This window comes from Gavialis gangeticus, unplaced genomic scaffold (genome assembly GCF_001723915.1).
Source record: "Gavialis gangeticus isolate Ggan-Ray unplaced genomic scaffold, GavGan_comp1, whole genome shotgun sequence".
Classification (NCBI taxonomy): Eukaryota; Metazoa; Chordata; order Crocodylia; family Gavialidae; genus Gavialis; species Gavialis gangeticus.
The window spans coordinates 34,373,776-34,393,669 of NW_017729028.1; the positions used below are offsets into that span (position 1 = coordinate 34,373,776).

At 44.5% G+C, this 19,894-nt stretch overlaps 1 protein-coding gene across 13 annotated transcripts in view; it reads left to right on the forward strand.

Moving 5' to 3' along the window:
* The window catches only part of PKHD1 (polycystic kidney and hepatic disease 1 (autosomal recessive)), a 484,191-nt gene that overhangs the window by 293,250 nt on the left and 171,047 nt on the right, over positions 1 to 19,894 (forward strand). For all 13 annotated transcript variants that reach the window (XM_019520930.1, XM_019520934.1, XM_019520940.1 and 10 more), the window contains 3 exons: positions 1,639 to 1,834; positions 12,138 to 12,203; positions 16,596 to 16,715. In XM_019520930.1, coding sequence (XP_019376475.1) covers positions 1,639 to 1,834; positions 12,138 to 12,203; positions 16,596 to 16,715 — 382 coding nt within the window. The remainder of the gene's footprint in view (positions 1 to 1,638; positions 1,835 to 12,137; positions 12,204 to 16,595; positions 16,716 to 19,894) is intronic.

The following is a 19,894-nucleotide window of genomic DNA, read 5'->3' on the forward strand; positions in this document are numbered from 1 at the left end:
TGCTCCCTGCCCTCGGGAGCTGCCTGCTGCCAGGGTGGGGTCCACCACCGGAGCCTGAGCAGGGGCTATGTCCCCCTGGCCTGGTAGCAGGTTGCTCCAAGCCCCCCACTCCAAGATCACTATCGGGGAGTGAGGGCTGGGATCCTTATTTGGCATCTCCTGCTTTGCCATCATAATCGGAGAATGGGGGGCTGGGAGATCTTGCCCCTCCCCTGCAGCTCTTTCCAAGTCCCCTGGCCCAATCAGGGAGCTGGCAGTTCCATGCTGCCGGGGCAGAAGGACTTGTCCTCCCCTGGCAGCAAGCAGTTCCAGGGGGCAGGGAGCAATATCCTGCCCCCCGATCCCCGGCTGACGGGGAACAGATTTGTTCCAGATTATGGATCAAGAGTGGTATTGCACAGTAACTACTTGCGAGGAAATTTGCTACTTACATTTTTAAGTACCAACTTTACTTGCAATTAGCAAGGTTTACTGTGCATGTATAGATGCACATGCTTACTGCACAGTAAACTATGTTACTTCACAGTAAAGTATCTCATGTAGACTCACCCAAAGAGCAAAAAGGAAGCTTCTGTTACTCAAAGTAAGCTTCTCTTGGCTGGAATAATATAGTCAGGGATGCTTCTGCATTGAGCAGAGGTGGGATAAGATGACCTCTTCAGGACTGTAGGATGCAGCCTAAATGTCACTTACATCTGGGAAAGTAGTAGGGTTCAAGATGCACATTCCTCTTATGTTCTTCCTTCTGGCTGGCTTAGGCATCCCCTGCTTGGTATGCTGAGCACTGTGCATCCCACTCCCAGCTACATAAATCTCTTTATTTAAAGGGTAGGGGACTTAGTCACCTGCCTCAGGATTGTGAATTCTACTCCGGAAATGCAACAGCCTACCTGCTAGGGGTGGAGAATCTGAACACCCCCATACCTAAGTCCCTCTGTGCATCTCACCTTAAGTGAGAACGGGCTATTTCATTAGTGCCCAGAGCATATATGCACTCTCTTTATGAGTCCCTCACAGTCAAATATGATTGTCTTCCATGATTGTCCTATCTCTGAGTCTGAATATGGCTGATGAGGCCAATCTGGGATCGACAGACAGTTGCAACTTGGGCACGTGTTTCTGTGTGGGGTGGGTAATTCTGGATTTTTTCTTCAGTCCATGACAAGCTCTTTATGCCACTTTCACTTTTCCATTTCCCATGGCCATTGTAAGGTTTCAAAGTACTGAGATCTTTGCAGCAGACTCTTCCTCCATTTGGGGCAGTCCTGGGTGGCTTGATATGCACTAGCCTCTCTCCAAAATACCTCTGAGCTGGTAGAGCATTTTGGACACTATACACAAAATTTCCTCATAGTGCACAGGGACAGCAAAAAATATACATACCACTTAAAACCTACTGACGTTTGTCTTGATGGTCCATAATCTCTATGTACAATTTAAGGTGTTCAGGATAATTGATTCTGCTGACACATTGCCAGATTAACTTGCATGATCTGAACATGTCCACTCTGTGTTTCTAATGCCAGTTCACAGCATAATGTTTTATTGCTTCAGGAAGAGTATTTTTATTTGTATTTCATAGCAGTTAAGAGACCTAATTATAGAGATGCATGCTTTTTACATTTCTCTCTCATCTAGTACTCTGTGACATTTGATAACTTCGCTGATGGGAATTATTTACTAATGGAACATAGGAATCTATCATCCAACATTGAGGTCACGGTGCTTTGCGGGACAAGGTGGGGGCAGCCACTCCAGTCACTCCCTTCACACATTTATCATAAGAGCTGTGACTGGTTTTTCAATCGCAAACTGGGGAAGCTAACCTATTTGGGTAAGTGCAATGCAAGTAATATAAAGTTTATATATACATGTACCTTTTTGCCCAGTAGCTGTGCTCTTATTCCTTCAACTTAAAGCCCTGTTTTTTAAATGATTTTAAGACAATAGGGCTACTGAATAATTAAAGGTATGCATATGCTTAAACCGATTCAGCATCAAAAGCTAACTTATTCTTCCAAGGAATGTAGCATGCTTGGTGGAAATATAATACTGGATGAATTTGTACAAGTGTGTTGGCAGTGCTAAGGTGGTATGATGTGTGGCTGGTTCCTTGAGTCCGCTATTTCTCCACCATACATGTGATCCACCAGTCCTCCAAAGCCTGTTAACCAGGCCCCCACAGAAGACAATTGTGTTATTCTTTTGAGTAAGGATCACTCAGATGAGGATCACATTCTAAACTGGGAGCTCTCACAGGCTTTTTAGCCTCCTAAACTTGAAAACATTGCCTTTCGCCTCTAGTTTTTGGAGTGTGAATATGACTTTTCAAAGTATTGCAGCTCTTTATTGGTATTTGTTGGGATTACCCATACCTGCCAGCTTTGTGATTTGTGATAAGAAAAATTTTCAAAACCTGGGGCTTCCCCCTTGTTCTGGTTCTCCAGCAAACCAGCCGTTCTGGTGCTAAATTCTGGATGCAACAGGAGAAGTATAATTATGGCTATTATCAGCCATGACAGAACCATAACTCATAAAAACCTCACAATGCCCTCGGGAGGTAGGCAGTGTCATCACCATTTAACACAGAGAAGCTAAAACAGGGAGGGCTGGGTTCCCACTCACTTGAGACTATTTTGATGTTTGTACAACTTTGTTGGCTCTAATGAGTTGCTCTTGATTTGCACTGGTGAGGTGGCAGCCAGGCCTAGAGAATTTAAACAATTCCCCCAAGGCTGTGCTAGAAAATTATGGCAGAACAAGAAACCTTTTTTCTTTGCAATTAACAAATGACAAGGGAGGGAAAAGATACAGCTACCTGGAAATCCAAGGCAGTCTCTCACTGAAGATCTATTATTTCAAATCCAAATATGTCAACTCTTGGACAGCGTGGTCATTCTACACAAAATATTCAGATAAACAGGGAAGCATGGGAAAGCTTAAAAATGTGACCTGTTTCTCGGCATCTTACCACTGCAAAGAGTAATGGATTCAGTTGAAATGGTAATAGTGAGATATAATGATTCATTCAGCATGTTTTAGCATTATAAAGAATTCTTTATAATTCTACCCATTCTTGCAACTTATTTTTGCTCTAATATTATTATCTTATGATCATCTCTTTTTAACCTAGAGAATAATACAGAGAAAAATAATATAGGGATATAGCAAAAGGTTGGGAAAATATAGAGGGAAAAAGAACTACAGGCAGTCCTCGGTATTATGACATAATTGGTTCCTGAAAACTGCATCCTAAGTCGAAATGTTGCAACTCAGAACCGTTTTTCCCATAGGAAACAATGTTATAAATGGAGATTGGTTCCTGAGCCAAGACCCAATACCCTTTTTTCACCAAAAATAACCCAAAATTTTGTACTCAATCAATTATAGATGAGTAATATAGCTACATTAATGTATTTGTACTGTAAATAGCAATTATATTGATTTGGAAGGACTTCTTTGAGTTGACTTTGCTAGACTTTTTGAAGGGCTCTTGGCTGGAGTCTTCTCAGAAGTCTTGGCTGCAGGTTTTTCTGGAGTCTTGTCTGCTTTCTTAAAGAAAGTGTCCAAGCAAGTTTGGACAGATGTTCTCCAGGGACATGGGCGATGCGGTGAACTTGTTCGCTGGCATGGTGTCGTATCGGATCAAGCATTGTGAAGTTGAAACTGACGTCAGAAAATTGTCAATCTATAAACATTGTAAGTGTGAAACATTGTAGCTTGAAACATTGTAAGTCGAGAGCTGCCCGTGTATAGATTGCATTCAAATTAATGGAAATATCTTGCATGTATTATCCATACTCAGATTTGACTTGATTCCAGTGAGCACTTGGGTGGTTGCTAGTTTGGACATAATGTAAATTGAAAGGATTCTCAACTCAGATATGCTATTTGCTCACTGTCCTGTGCTCTGTAGTACATGTCACTGGAGGTTGAAGTGGTATGCAAATTCCATTTGGCAAGAAGGCACATATTTGCAACTGGAACAACTATGGCACACAGTAGATTTTCCAGGACTTTGCATCTTTAAATCAAATTTGGGTCTTTCTGGCCATAAGCAAGTACTAAATGACTGCACAGTAATTGTGCAGTACTGTCTCCATGCTTTTTTCCCCGATGCTACTGCACGGTAGCGTTGTGTCAAGATTAGTGCTTGGCACCGCTATTGCCCAATAGCAACAAGCGCAGTAGCTCGTTCCTACTGCGCCGTAGTGTCTCATGTAGATGCACCCACTGAAAACTACTCTTTAGCTCTATCGCTGGTTATTCAAAGAGTGACAGGGTGACTTCTTTGGCCAATACCATGCAATAGTTCAGATGTGGTGGTCTCAGCAATCCCTTCCAGGCATAAAAATCTATAAATCTCAAAGCTGAGAGAGAAGGAGGACAAAACTTTTGGTTTCAGTCCTTAGAATGCTTGGCTGTTTAACGTTGTGAGCTGTTTTTATTTTTTAGTTACATTTAACTGTATGAAATAATTAGTCAACTAATTAATCCCATTTACAAGCTTTGTAGGATTCTTCAGCTGTCACTCATGTCCAAGCCTGAGGCCTAGGTTTAGTCTCAGCTCTCTTGTTCATGTGACTCGGTCTCCATAGCTACAGGCTGCATCTGCTGACACCCCACTCTCTATTTACTGCTTAATTAAGAATTTCACGCTCAGCCCTTATCTGCTGCTAAGAACAAGAACACACTGTTAAGAAATTCCAAATTTAGGCTGCTGCACAAGGAAAGCCTTTCTTGTAGGCCTGACTGTGTGGAGCCTCTTTAACTACCCTCTTGGCAACTGAGCTGCCACCCTTCAATCAAAAATCATTAAATGGGGCAGAGATAATGAGCATGTAGCATATCAAAAGGAGGATGTTTGCTTGGGCTAAGGAGGAAAAGCTGTAAGGGCCTATAAGCAGCCGCCACTTCAAAGGAAGAGGGGGCTGCCCCATCAGCAGGGCTGATAAAGAATCATTTGTTCCTGTTTGACTTATGTAAAAGGTCTGGTATGTTAGAGTCCCGTCTTGCAGACGCGATTCCCCACTCTTGGTGTTCGTGTGTCAGCAGTTAGGCAGCTGGGCCCAAACAGCATCGTCCAGAGCATATAATCACTTGACTCCATCCCAACAATGGACACTTGTAGGGGGTGGCTAGGGGGAGGTCTCCGAGACAATAGGAACACAATTATTGCAGCTGCTAGGGAGGGCCATAATTCTTCCTGAAGAAAGTAACAGGCCCTTGTGGAGCTGGGGGAAGAACTTGAGTGTATTATTCATATTCTGACTTTTGGAAGCACTTTGCCATACCAGTGGGGTTCCAGCAGCTGCTCGTGTACCGCCTCTTTCTAATAATTGTACATTCTGTTAGGGGTCAACTTACTTTTGACCCTTTCCCTTTGTGCCAGTTAAAAGGCTTTTTAGGGCAAACTGTTGGGTAGTGGCAGGGGTGCATTAAATCCAAAATTAACGTCGGGAAGTACATATCAGATGCCGGCTCATTCACAGGCAGGCTCCTAAATTCACACACAGCCCTTTGCTCAGACCCAGTGGAAATAAATAATAATCATAAAAAGGGACCCGGCCACGGAGAAGACATTGTTATTTAAAAAAGCCAAACAGCTGAACAAATCTGCTGTGGTCGGCAGCAGGGATTGTTCATGTTTGGCTCAGATGCTTTGCACGCCCCCCCTCGTCCAATCAGACACGGAATTAGGCCAGCCTCACATAAGCGCTCATCTCTGGGGAATAAGTGTCTTGGAGAGGAGGTAATGTTGGGGCGGGGGGCGGGACAAGACATTTTAGTCCCCTGGATGTTTTCTTTATTTGTCATCCTGAAGTTTAGATCTTGGTTCAAACAATGTGGGGGCTGAATGTGGAAGGGCAATTACAACAGGGTGGTAAATTGAACCCAGGATCCAAAGTTTTTGGTGGATCCAAGACACATGCAATGATCCTTTTAACCAAGGCACTTAACTGCTACTTACATACATCACTTGTGTTAACTAACTCCTATACATCACATCTTTTCAGAGCATTCACAACACAGGCAGGTTATTCCCTTGTTCCTCTGGGTCTCAGGGAGGATGATTGTGGCCTCCTGAGCTGAAGGAATGTAGGATCATCTCATTCATATCTCTTTAACTATGTACTTTAGGGTTGTCTTGCCTCCTTTGTGGGGTTGACCTGTTTTCCTCTACGGCACCTGAATCCCAGAAGAAGTACTCCCACCGTGACACGTCATAACAGCGGTGTTGATGTAATATGACCACATTGTGGCATATTGTGCTCATGTAATGATATGGTGATATAAAGCGCACTTGAAGGCACATTTGGACAGTGGCCCTTAATAGAGGGCTCCTATGTAAACTGCAGTCATAATGTTGCTTAAACTCTAAGCTTTTGGGGCATTTACACATGTACGTTTTTGTGCCTGGACGCGCCGGAGATCCGGCACGTCAGAGCAGACTCAGTTAATCGAGTCTGCTCCACATGCAAGAGGATTGCTTGCAGCTGTATAAGTAGAAACATGCGCATTGGCGCGTTGAAAATGGTGGCGGTGTGCTTTCGAACTTAAACACCATCTATGTGTTTTAGATCAAAAGTGGATCACTGCCGTTTTTGGTGTGCTGACACTCATTTCGCCGCTTATACAAGCACGAGTGACACAGCAGTGGGTACTTTTCAAAGTGCCCAGCATGGTGGCACTTCTGTGTGTAAAAATGGAGTTTGAGGCCAAGTGTGTCTTTTCTAAAGATGGCATAAAATGCCTACCAGAGTGGGGCCCTGATCCTTGATCGAAGTCTCTGAGCCCTTCAACATAAAAAAAATAATTATTAGAGCCAGTTGGAATAAGCATCTTTTTCCCCCCAGAAAAAAAATTGACATGTTCAAGCTATTTTAATTTGAAAGGTTCTAAGTATTCATTAATTTTAAATTTCTCATGGTCTTTTAAATTAAAGTATTTGCCAGAAACATTGAAAATATTGTGGAAACAGTTGTCCCATGCATGTATCTTAAAATCCATGCCTTTTCAGTAAATCAAACTTTGTGCATGAGGATTGTCCCATTGACTTCAGGGGAACAACTCATGTGAAAAGGGTCAAGCCAGATCATGGCCTAATATTGTATAAATGTGGTGTCAAAATCAGGTTTGTAGTTTACTTAGATAAAAGAATTGATTCTCATTTTTTTGTATTATTATTATTGTTGATTCCCAAGGCCTGATCATACTTCCATTATAGTCAACAGCATTTCTGAATTGATTTTTTGTGGAAAAGCAGGTCTCTAAAATGTTTGCTCTTTATGGTGAAATATATGGTTTAAATAAAACAAAGAGGATTCCTTCATCTTTATTGCTCAAAGTTCAAGGGGCATTTGGGGTGAGAGATTTGATGCAGGGAGCTGGCTGACTCAAGGGACCGGTAAAGCAAGAATTAGTCTTTAATGTCTATTGAGGCTGAATTCAGGTTAGGTCAGTTGTTACTAAAGGTCATTTGACCATACGAAGGCTGTTTGGTGGCCTAGGTGAAATGACTTAGAGTCATAAGGTTGGAAGAGATCTCAAGGGTCATTTGGTCAAACCCCACAATTAATCCATTGAGTCTTTTTTGGTTCCTAATAGACTAGTGCCCCATGTATTGATGTGCAGGAGGGGGAAAAAAATCACCTAAAGCACTAAATGCCATTTTTATTGACACATTCAGCAGAGAGCAGAGACAAATGGAACAAGGAAGCACACTAATTTGTAGGGATGGTCTTTGTTTTTCTAGCTGGAAGCTCATGAACAGGACAGCCTGATGAAACACATGCTTCATCTTTGCTGCAGCTAGTACAAATGCACTGAGAGAGATGTCAGCCTCAGTTTGCCAACTCTTAGGGTTTTATATCGGGTACTTTTTCCTGTAGTATCCACATGCACGTCATAATGCTATTCTGAGAACCTAGTGAAGATGACCTCCCCACACAGAGCGCAGCAAATACCATGTACATGTTGTCATTTATAAAAGTTTGATTCCCTGTGCTATCTTTGGTTTTACTAATGTTGAATTGCATAGTGTTACTTCGTCCTTGTGAGTCAGGCTATGAGAGACATTTATCCTAGTTTCTCTTTCTAACAACCACCGGCAAAATTTTCTGTCACCACATAGTTGATGAAAGACTAGTTTGCTTCTCCTTTGAGTCAATTCACCGGCAATGGAAAGAATGAAGAAAATGTCAAGAACATTGAATTCAGGAAAGCCTATATGATTCAGAGCCCAAGGATGCAGGGAGGGCTGTAAGTGGATGGAAAACTTATGGGCCTTATAAGGGTTTTATACAACAAGGACGTGGAACCTTATAGCTGCATTTTGTGAAGAACTGCCTTAATTCAGCATTTACTAATGATGTCCTTTATCTGTGTGGACTGCATCTTGTCCTATTGCTTACCTATATATATATATTTGAGATATAACCAAACCCATCCAAAAACTATAGTTCCTCTTCTCAACTCTTGGGGCTCAAATCTCTACTGGTGTGTACCTGGTCTACACATTTACGCTTGTGCAAAGTTGGGATGCAATCCTACCAGATCAAAATCCTTGTGCTTTACACCTGCTTTGTCTTGCACAGGTACAAATAATATTGCAAAGTATAATGCAATGAAGAATCCCGCTGTGTAGTATATAACCAAGCTGGTAACAAGTTAGTGGTATGGTCTTCTCTCAACATGGCTTGGATTATTACCTAACCTGGCTAATTACTGTGGCAGCTAAATATGGGTCTCTTTTGCCATTAGGCTATTCTTCTATATGGTTGCCTTCTGTATAATCAGATTGTAACGGTATTAGTTTACTATACAGATTGGATCTCCTCTCCAGCTCTCTATAATCAGATGGACAAAGCGTCTTTTGTTTCCTCTTGTGCACTCTGTGTGGTAGTGTGTCTGAGGGATGTCCTGCCCTCTGCAGGATGGGCTAGTGGGGCAGATTTTCCCAGAATGCAATGAAAGAAACATGAAGTGAAGTTAGACCATGAAGAAAAATAGGGTTTCTTTCAAAAGTATGGTTGCAGGGTCCAATTCTCCTCTCACAGGGCATGTCTACATGTTCATTAATGCGCAGTAGTTACTGCACTTTTAGTTTAGTAATTGTTTAATGAAGTATGTACTAACTAAATATGCAGTAATGCTGGCTCCGGTCTTTTGTGATGCTTACATGCGTGGTAGTCTAATAACATTGTGCAATGGCATATTAGCATGGTTTTAGAGGGTCACACTACTGCACAGTGTTATTAGGTGACTGTGAAGTAAGCATATCATATAGAGATGTCCCCAGTAAGTTATTTTACCCTGGTCTTAACTCCAGTGGAGTTACTCCATATTTACCCTGGCTGAAGTGAGACAAGAACAAGGGCCAGAGTGAATAGACCAGCTTACAAAGGATGACCAAGACCACTTTAGTTAGCTCACAAGTTGCTTCAAATTCTCTTATTTCCCAGGCCTTTCCTATGATCAGAGAGTGTTTGTCCCATAGTTTGTATTCAGGTTACCTTCTGCCCCCAAAATAATTCCTGCCAGCGTTAGAAATAAGCCTCAATCCAGCATTATTCGAAAAACCCCATGGATGACATGCCTGTTATTTCAGGCATTTCACACAGCCAGCTTCCTTTTCTCTGAGTTTAATTTTGCTGCCAATGTTTTATTTGCTTCTCATCTTTAAAGCTCTGGCAAAGGAGTATTGAGAAGCATATTTAATCTCTCTCTGCCATTTAACTTAACACCAGTCACTGAAGTACTCACAGTCTTCTGTCCTGTAAGGGGGTACTGCTATCATTCCCATTTATAGAAGGGGAGTTACAGTTACAGAGAAACTGAGGTCCATGTGCTCACAGAAATTGGGTGCATCTACATGTAGCCATATGGTGCCACTAGTGCGCCATCATTTAGTACTTCCTTTTGGAAGTAATAAAAGATGGTACAGTAACAGTCCATAAGGTGGTGTACTGGTGGTGCATGGTTATTTTTCACTGCTACATCACTGCAGCAAGCGCTATAGCAAGGGAGTGCATAGCTACGGTGATGTAGTGGCAGCATCATGGTTTTTCCCAATGGACGCTACGGCGCTGTAGCATCTTGTGTTGAGACACCCATTGAGCACCTCACTCCGTAAGGATCTGGGCTTAAGGGATTTGCTATACCTCCACCATTGCACCATTCTCCCTTCCCAAATAGAAACCCATCTCACCACAGCAAAAGTGGAAGACTCAGCTCCATCAAGTCAATCCGTGGAATTTCCATATTGTGGTTCTTTGGGTAAATCTGATATCTTTTAATAAAGATAAATAAAAAGATTTACCCAAAGAACCTTATCTGCTTATGTCCTTAGCCCACCATGGCTACAACCTATACTCCCATATTGTAGATCTGCACTTGAGGTTGGCTTGGGCCAATAAGGGATGAAATTGTAAATAGCCTTTAGGAGACAAGGTGATGCTGAAGAGCAGGGCTGTAGCACTTGGTTTCTAAATAATCCAGCATGAGAAAAACTTCGTGGAATCCATTCAATTTTAATTATGGAAGCCTCATTCAGCCTACTAGCATAGGCTGCTAATGCCTTCCAGTGCATTACCCCGATACCAAATAGTAATTATCAGACAGATTCAAGTATTTTGATTATTCAGACTAATTTATTGAATACTGAAATGTAATGAACTTAAGCCTATTTAATTATACTCAGTTGCACTGGGAGATGGGAGGGGAGGTAGGGGAGGATGATTCTCATGATTGAAAAGGACAAAGACTTGTTTAAGGATAGCATAAGGAAATTACAGTAAGGCCTGGACTCCCTTTGGAGGGCTGAGGTCCATGTGGGGAGGATAACAAAGTGTTCTTGAATGGGTAGCTGGGAAGCGTTCGTGTTTAAGCACCTGAGAAGAGTCAGGTAGGCTGAGAGCCTTCCATTTTCCTCGATGCACAAATGTTAAGGTCAAAAGATGCCCCCATATCAGTGCTGTAACCTGAATCTCTAGGGAATAAGGAGCTCTCTGATTTTAAGAATCACAGAGATGCTTCTTCTGCATTAGCTTTTTACCCTGAATTTGAGACGGACAGAAACCAGGGAGGGGAAGGAGTTCTCCGTCTTTACCTATTGGTGAACAGAGGGATGGATGATAACAGTAATCACTTCCTTCACATAATCTCTCTACCCAGGTTTCCTTCCATGACACTATGGGAGTCAATGTAAGAGATCCCAAATTTAGGATTAGTTAGTAAAACTGATTTGATATTTATATAAGATCAGGTTTGGAAGGGACTTGAGGTGGTGGCATAGCTATCAAGTTAGCCACTCTGCAAAACTTCTTGGAGGCAGGGAGAAGTGCTGAGCACCAGAGAGTACAAGGAGGGGAAGAGGGAGGAAAGTAATCAGTCTCACCTGCCCCAGCTCCTGTGACGAGGTGGCATGCGTCTTCTTCCTTGTCTCTGCACCCAGAACCTACATTTGGGTGGCATGGGAGTGTGTCAGGCTGGCTCCCATAGCTGGGGAGTGTGGGGTTGCTCCCGACATAGTAAGGACTTGGGGGGAATGCCAGTTTGGTGCCCTGCTAGGGCTGGTGCTCCTGTTGTGGTACTATCTAATCCAATAGTTTTACCGCCTCATTTTTGGGTTTGGGCAAGGCAAAGAAGAGCAAATGGATAAGGTCTGCTCATAAGCTGTGCCGAGAATGCAAGGGACGTGGTGCAGACATGGTCTTAGAGTCCAGGAAGATACAAATAGACAGTAACTATATGTGAGTTATAGTCTAGTTTCTGATCACAGATATCCCATTGTAAATCCAGAGCAACTCATGAGTGTCATCGCACGGAAGTCAAAAAGCTAATGGGGACTTGATGACCTACATAAGATCAATGTGTAGACTATAGATTGAGCGTATTGTGCATTTTTTTCTTAGCTAAGTGTCAAGAGACCTTCAGTGTTTACAAATATAAATGAATGTATTGTTTAAGAAAAATACTAAAAGAAAATTGTGAAACAGTATCTACCATTGCCCTAAGTTTTGAGAAACGTTTTCCCATTAGAAATTTGAATTATTAGTGGAAAATGTAACACTGGGGAGTATTAAAGACTCACTTTTGAACATTTTAGCTGTCTATAACCCATTCTCTGTGTTCAGTTACAGGTGAAGACCTAATTCAGGTGACATTCAAGGAGGAGGAAAGGGTCTCTATACCTACACCAGGTGTGTATCAGTTTTGCTTTAAGAGTCACAGCAATTCTTTTCCCTACGTTTCCAAAAATGCAATATTAAAAATAACCTCTGCTTTTTACATCTATTAACCCACTAGGGGCTGTAGGTATTCATTTAAACCAGGGGCGGGCAATTATTTTAGGTGGCATCCGCTTACCTGGTTTTGGCAAGCTGTCAAGGGCCACATGGGTAGCCCTGCCCCTTGGCAGGTGCCCCACACCCTGGTCACTGTCTTGGGACTGATGTCCTAATGTCTTGGGACCAAAGTCTCAGGGCCAGCACTGGTGGGGCCCAAAGCAGAGCACAGACTGGCAGGGGTCTGTGGAGCCAGAGGGGACCAGCAGGTACTGGGGAAGTCCCTGTTCCCCCAAGCATTGCCAGGAGTGACCAGGAATAATGGTCACAAGCTGGTAGAGGGAAGATTCAGACTAGATATCAGGAGGCGCTACTTCACGGTCAGGGCGGCTAGGATCTGGAACCAACTTCCAACAGAAGTGGTGCAGGCTCCTACCCTGGGTGTCTTTAAGAGGAGGCTGGATGAACACCTTGGTGGGGTCGTTTGACCCCAGTACTTTTTCCTGCCATGGCAGGGGGTCAGACTCGATGATCTGCTCAGGTCCCTTCCGACCCAACTAACTATGAAACTATGAGCCAGGCTGGGCTGCACCAGCAGGGAGAGGGGGGAGCTGGCCCGGCTCCATACAGCCTCTACCAGCTGGGACCCTGTACACCTGTGTCCTGCTCTGGGCCCCGCCGGCGCTGGCCCCAGGACACCAGTATGGGCCCCGCGCTCCCACTGACTCCTGCACCCACTCACTCCCAGTGCCCCCTCAGCCCTGCGGTACATAGTTTCATAGTTTCATAGTTTCTAGGGTTGGAAGGGACCTGAGAAGATCATCTAAGATCATCAGGGTACAGGTGGGGGGCACTGCGCAGCCCGGACCCCCTGCTCACTGGCAGGGAAGGACCTGGTGTGGAGCGCAGTGAAAAGTGGCCCCTCTCTCACCCTGTGGCCAGTGCTCCCTGCTGCAGGCACTTGCAGCCCACATGGGGCTGTCCTGAGCAGGCACAGGCAGCCCCATGCAGGCAGCGAGTGGCTGCAGGGTGGGGCACTGGCCATGTGTCGGGGGTGGGTCCACTTTTCCCCACGCTCAGCGCAAGCTTGTAACCTGCTCCTGCTGCCAGCCTGGGCCCTGCATTGGCTCTGGGCTTGCCCATCGGGGCTGTGCCACGGCGGCAGCAGCTGCTCGGCATGGAGGAAAGTGGCTCCCACGCTTGCTGCGCCAGGCAGTGTTTGCCACCGCCGCCTCTGTGCTGCCCAGCGTGCGAGCTCCAGGTGGGCAGCAGCAGCACCAATCTTCCTGGTGTTGGGCGAGGGCTGCACCCAGCGCTGGTCCCAGGCAGCAGGAGCAGCCTTCTATCATCTGTCAGGCAGATCAGGGGCCTGCCTGCACCCCAAGGAGGGCTACTGGGCTGTGCCAGACTCCTCCCAGGGGTGCGGGTCCCCAATCTGCCTGCTGGTTGACAGGAAGCTGCTCCTGCCACCTGGGATGGCACTGGGCACAGCCTGCACCCAGAACCGGGACGATTGGTGCTACCACTGACCCCAACTGGCAGCAACAGCATGCTGTCATCCGGTGCACAGATCCAGGGTCCCGCACCCCCCAGGAGGGCTGGGAGCTGTGCCAGAATCTTCCAGGGGGGGTGCGACCCCTGGATCTGCACGGGATGACAGGAGGCTGCTTCTGACAGCTGGGATTGGCACTGAAGCCAAGCCTGGCTTTGAAACTGGAAACATTTCAAAACTTTCAAAACATTTTGACTGTCCTTGTTTCATTTTGAAGCTGTTTTGAACGCTTTTGTTTCATTTTGATTTTGCTGTTTCGAGCTCGAAACGCATCAGAACAGCTTTGAAATGAAACCCCTGGTGAAATTATAAGAGACTATAAACTCTTGTTAAGAAATACCATATTGGATCCCAAAGGTCATGGAGACTATAAGTCTAAGGTATGTTTTAGTTCTAAATAGTGATCTTAGTTGTAATAGCATGACTTTATTATGCAGTTGCACATTGAGCCAGACATCCTGCCATACCGAAGAGTGCAACAAGAAGACAGGAAGACCTTGAGGGTTCGATTTTGGATTGGGCTCCGGTTTGCCACATTGTCCATTAATAGGAAGAACAATATCAAATTGTGTTGCAGCTGGGTTTGGGGCTCCATTGTAGAAGGTGCCGAACACCTGTCCAACAGAAAGGCCTAGCACAAAAGAGCTGATGTGCTAAAATTGGATGCAACTTCTTTGGGCTTTATTTTCCTCTTGGTAGCATAGGGTTAATGCTTTTCTCACAGGATTCATCATTTTATTTTTGTTAATTAGTTTGCATTATACTTAGAAGCCTCAGTCGGGATTAGATGAAAACAGTCTGTATTGTGGGTGACATGAGTTGGGCCCTCGATTCGAACAGAGACAGGATTTCACCACGGGCTACAGTAGTGGTGCTGAACCTCTGGCCTATGGGCTAGATGTGGCCCATGAAGCTGGTGTGAATGGCCCATCACTGGCACGTCAAGTGAATGCTCCTATTATTCATCCCCCCACCTTTCCTCTGCTCCAGAGCAGCATGAAAGCTGTGGCTATATCTAGACCCTGCACTGACATACCAGTGAGCTCAGAGTTTTCATGGAGCTCTGGAGCCCAAAAGCTGAGCACTGTCACTGCTGCTCATCTTCTCATTTCAATATTGGGGAGGAGAATGTGAATGGCAGCAACACTCAGCTCCTGGGCTCTAGGGCCCTGTGAAAGCTTTGGCAGCTTGGGGTGGAGAGGTAATGGAAACCCACCTTTGGCAGCCCCCCACGCACATGGCTCGGGTGCAGCACAGGGCTGGCTACATCACCTGAAAACCAAAGACAGTTATATTAAAAAGATAGTTATTTTATAGAAAACCCAATGCTGTAGGGCAGCAGATGGTCCTACTCCCACCGCATTCCCAAAGCACGTGGCTTCCTGTTCAGGAGACAGTGATGGGGCACTGGGAAGCTGAGGTAAGGTACAGCACTGCCCGATGGGCAATCTCCATCTCCATCCCCATCTCCTATGGGCCTCAGACCCAGCAATCTTCTGTCAACACTAAGAAACTGGAAACCAAGAACCTGGAAACCAACCAGTTTTTTACAAGCTGAGCAAGCCTCAATCTCTGCTGCGGCACAGGGCATTGTTTCATTTTCAAGTTTAATAATTTTTTTTGTAAAATGTAAAATAATATTATGGAATTTTGAATGTTCTACTTTGTATTAATAAGCCTAAAATAACTAAAAGTGTATGTTTTCCTTCCTAATATTGTTTTAAAAGCTTAATATTTGGATGAGCCCAAGCATAGAACTGCAATGCTTTTCTTTGCTCCCTCAATCCATGCTGATTTTAAGGTTTGAACCACTTGAGGAAAAAAAAGGTTGAACACTACTGGGCTAGAGAGTCTTTCTCTTCCACTGAAGGGCAGACTGATCACCAAATGTGGGATGAGGCAGGAGTTTGACCCCATGGTCTGATTGGCATGGACTGTAGGGGCTTCTCCTTCCTCTGTAGAAGGGGGGCATATAAATCTTCCTTGGATCTCTTGAGCATATTTTAAAACTAATCCCTGTTCTTGCACTAGCAGGAATATTGTCAGTGCCCTCGTCCCCCTGCTTTACCTTTGGAGAATTAGGGTGACCTTCATGTTTACAGGCTTGGGTCTGGTAGTTGTGTTAGAGGATGTTCATGCAGTGGCAAATAGGCTAGATGGCTACTGTATAGGATGGATTAGATAGAGATTTGCCCTGTCCTTAGGCTCCTGAGGTTCCATCCAGCCCTATTTTCTGATGAGTCTATGATTCTCTGTGCTGATTTCCATATAGCCCAAGTCTTTTGACCCTTAGGACACATGGCAAAATCTGGCCCCCACCTATGGTTTTATGGGGAGGAGGGTATGTAATAAGAGCTGGCATTTGTTGGCAGGGTGCGCCCATTTGGTACATCCTGGTGCTTATAGCTAGAGACAGGTAATTGATTGCTATTTTGCAGTAATTATTTGCAAAGCAATCTGAAGTAGTAGATTATGGCAGTGCAACAGGAGAACCGCAAATTACTCAAAGATTTGATTCGGGAAAGTAACAAACAATGGGGCTGCCAAGAGGGTCTCAAACTCCTGGAAGAACTGTCTTTTCCACGTGAGTCCTAATTCTTCTATACGGTTAGGAATACCGGTAGCATGGTACGTTCATAATTTAACCATTTTTAATTTATAATAGGGCGATAATACTTGAGGCGTGTGACTATCAAAGAAATGCCGGGACTCCCAAATCCCACATAAATCATCCTATGTGTGTCCTTTTCTTCCAGCTCCTTCCGATGGCATTTTGAAATGGTCAATGCCTGAATCGTGGAGCGGTGTGGGCAGGGGCTGGGGTGGATACAATCACAGCATTCCAGCCCCTGGAGAGGACGTCATCATCTTGCCTAGTAAGTAAAAGAGAGGACAAATAGTCAATTGGTCCAAGGGCGTGACTATCCTGCTGAAGTCAGCTGTATTTTAGCAAGTCCTAATTAATGTGTGAATTCTCACATGTGCAGAAATACACTGGAACATTTGTTCCTGGCCAGTGCTTGATCCGAGGCTGCGTCATAAGTCGGTGAGGTCTGAACAAAGACGGTTCTCATTCTCACTTTCTTCTTTCACACACAACACTGACTTGCCAGCAGACTATACACGCTCAGTTATATGGGGAGGGTACGGGGGGGGGCAGGTTATCTTTGAGGCCAAGCAGCAGTAATTGCAGATTTGCCATATCAAAGCTAACGAGGAATGTATCTTTCCGCTTACCTTGTGGCATTTGCTGGGGACTGTATTTTGCCTATGTTTCCAAGTCTAAATTGGCTTCCCTTTTGCTTTTGTGTTGCTTTTCTGTGTGTCAATTTTAATTTCTAAATTCATTTGCAGTTTGGGTTGAGAGTCTAGCTTCCTCTTTGGATTTTACTTTACCAGTGCGAAGAAGCTGAAAGATAATCTCTGACATGTCTCTGAGGAGATTCAAGTTCAAATCCCTGTACAGTCAAGAATCTGTGGCTGGAGGCAGAAGTTACACATAAACTGGTTTAAGTCATCAGAAACTGGTTTCAACTTGTACCAGAACAGAAGTTCAGTGCACATAAACCAGTTTCAAAATGCTTGAAACTGGATTAGATGAACCTGGTTGAATTCAGTATCCAACTTAACTGATTTGGGTCAAACTGGTTTATGAAATTTCGGTCCCAGGCCTGTGTGAGGCTGGGCCAGGCTGTGTCCTCTCAGTACAAATGCTATGTAACAATAATAACAGCATTCAAGCTGTCAGCCTCTAGAGCTGTATATCCGGAGAAGCTGGGTGCAAGGCAGTCACAGTAAAATGTCCTGTGAATTGAGACCACACTAACTTGTGCTGACAAAGCCTGAGATGACTTATCTTCCCTGTCTCTTTATTCCAGCCTCGGAGGAGCTTGCTTTGGCTTTCTGGTTTTGTGGTCTGGGTTCTTGTTGGTGCCCGTTTTAATATCAAACAAGTTAAGATGATCACTCTTGTATTTATTTTTCTACTCTGAAATGTTTTATAGGAACCGCTTGTAGATAAGGAATACTTCAACAAACTTCTCTGTGTCCCCTAATAACAAGTTGAATTCAAGACAGAATTGTACTTTCTGATGATTCCTGGGGCTGAGGAAGTGCACAGCCACTCTTGCAATACCCTGCCCAGAGCTCTGGCACATAAGCAATTAGGATGAGAGCTATGAGGGGTTTTTTTGTTTGGTTTTTGGACACCTTTTTGTTTTTGTGCCAAAATGTGCTGTCTTGAGGTAGAATCATAGACTCATAGGGCTGCAAGGGACCCTGAAGGATCATCGGGTCCAGCCCCCTGCCTGAGCAGGAAAGACATCTGAGGTCAGATGAGCCCAGCCAGGTGACTGTCCAGTCTGCTCTTGAAGACCTCTAGGGTAGATGATTTAACCACCTCTGGGGGGAGCTTGTTCCATAGTCTGCACACCCTAGCTGTAAAGAAGTTTTTCCTAATGTTCAGCCTGAAACTATCTTTAAGAGGAGGCTAGATGTACACCTTGCCGGGGTCGTTTGACCCCAGTGCTCTTTCCTGCCATGGCAGGGGGTTGGACTTGATGATCTGCTCAGGTCCCTTCCGACCCTACTAACTATGAAACTATGAAACTATCTTCCAGGAGTTTGTGGCCGTTGTTTCTAGTTTTCCCCCAGGGTGCCCTGGTGAACAGGTGTTCACCGAGCCCCTGCTGTACGCCTCCGATATAGTGGTAAGCCGCAATCAGGTCCCCTCTCAGCCTTCGTTTCTTTAGGCTGAAGAATCCGAGATCCCTCCGCCTCTCCGCGTATGGCTTGCCATGCAAGTCCCTGATCATATGGGTAGCCCTTCTCTGGAGCGTCTCATACTTTGGCACGTCCTTGTTGAAGTGCGGTGCCCAGAACTGGACCCAATACTCCAGTATTGCGGGAGAATCACCTCTTTGGATTTACTGGAGATGCATCGATTGATGCATACCAGAGTTTTATTGGCCCTAGCGGCTACTACGTTGCATTACTGGCTCATATTCATGCTGGGGTCTATTGTTACCCCCAGATCCCTTTCATCTGTAGTGCAGGTCAAGTTAGCGATGCCCAGCCTGTAGGTGTGCTGGGGGGTCTTCATTCCCATAAGCAGCACTTTGCATTTCTCTACATTGAACCTCATCTAGTTCACTTCCACCCAACATGCCAGCCCGTCTAGGTCTGCTTGTATCTGCAGCCTATCTGCGGGTGTGTCTGCACAACCCCATATCTTGGTGTCATCTGCGAACTTGGCCAATGTGATCAAAACATTTTATACATTTATTTTTTATTTTAAAAAGTTGGTTCTGCAGGATAAGGAAGACCCGTAAAAATAATTTTAAAAAAACAACCCTTTTCACAATGTCAAGATAAAACGTTTCAGGGTTTGATTAAAGACACATTTAATTGTAAAAGTTATTTAACTTTTATTTTTATTAAAATCTTCCAAAAATGGCACTTTTTTTTCCAAGTCAGTGGAATTTGCTCTGTGTCAAATATTGCCACTTATATTTTGGGCAATTTCAAAAAAAGATTCTTTCTGAGTCAAGTTGAATGTTTCCCCTCTCCTCACCTCCCAGTTTCTTGGATCTTCCACTGAATTGAAAAATCAGGGGTTTAGTTCTCATTCATATACAGGAGGTATGCAACCTTGCTCCAATCTGTACTCCAATTGGCTGAAGTATGCATGCACAAAAGAACACAGGAAATGCCATTTACTGTATCAGGCCATAGGTCCATTTGGCTCACTATCCTGTCTCATGCTGGCAGAGATTGGATGGTTGCAGGGAAGGTAAAAAGGGTGAAGAGGATTTGTCACTACAGAGTGAAGAGGATGTGCCCCAACGACACCACTATGCTCTTCAGGACAGGAAAAAGGCCTCTACCTAGTTCCTGGTTCCTGCAGTGGGGTTGGTTAGTCGTGACTTGGGTGATTCTCAGTTTTTCCAGTTGGATCATCTTATATGAACTTAAACACTCACCAGCTAAAAAGAACTTTATAAATCAGACTATGCTTCAAAACAGGTTAAGAAGATCACTCCCTCCCTGGCAGGTT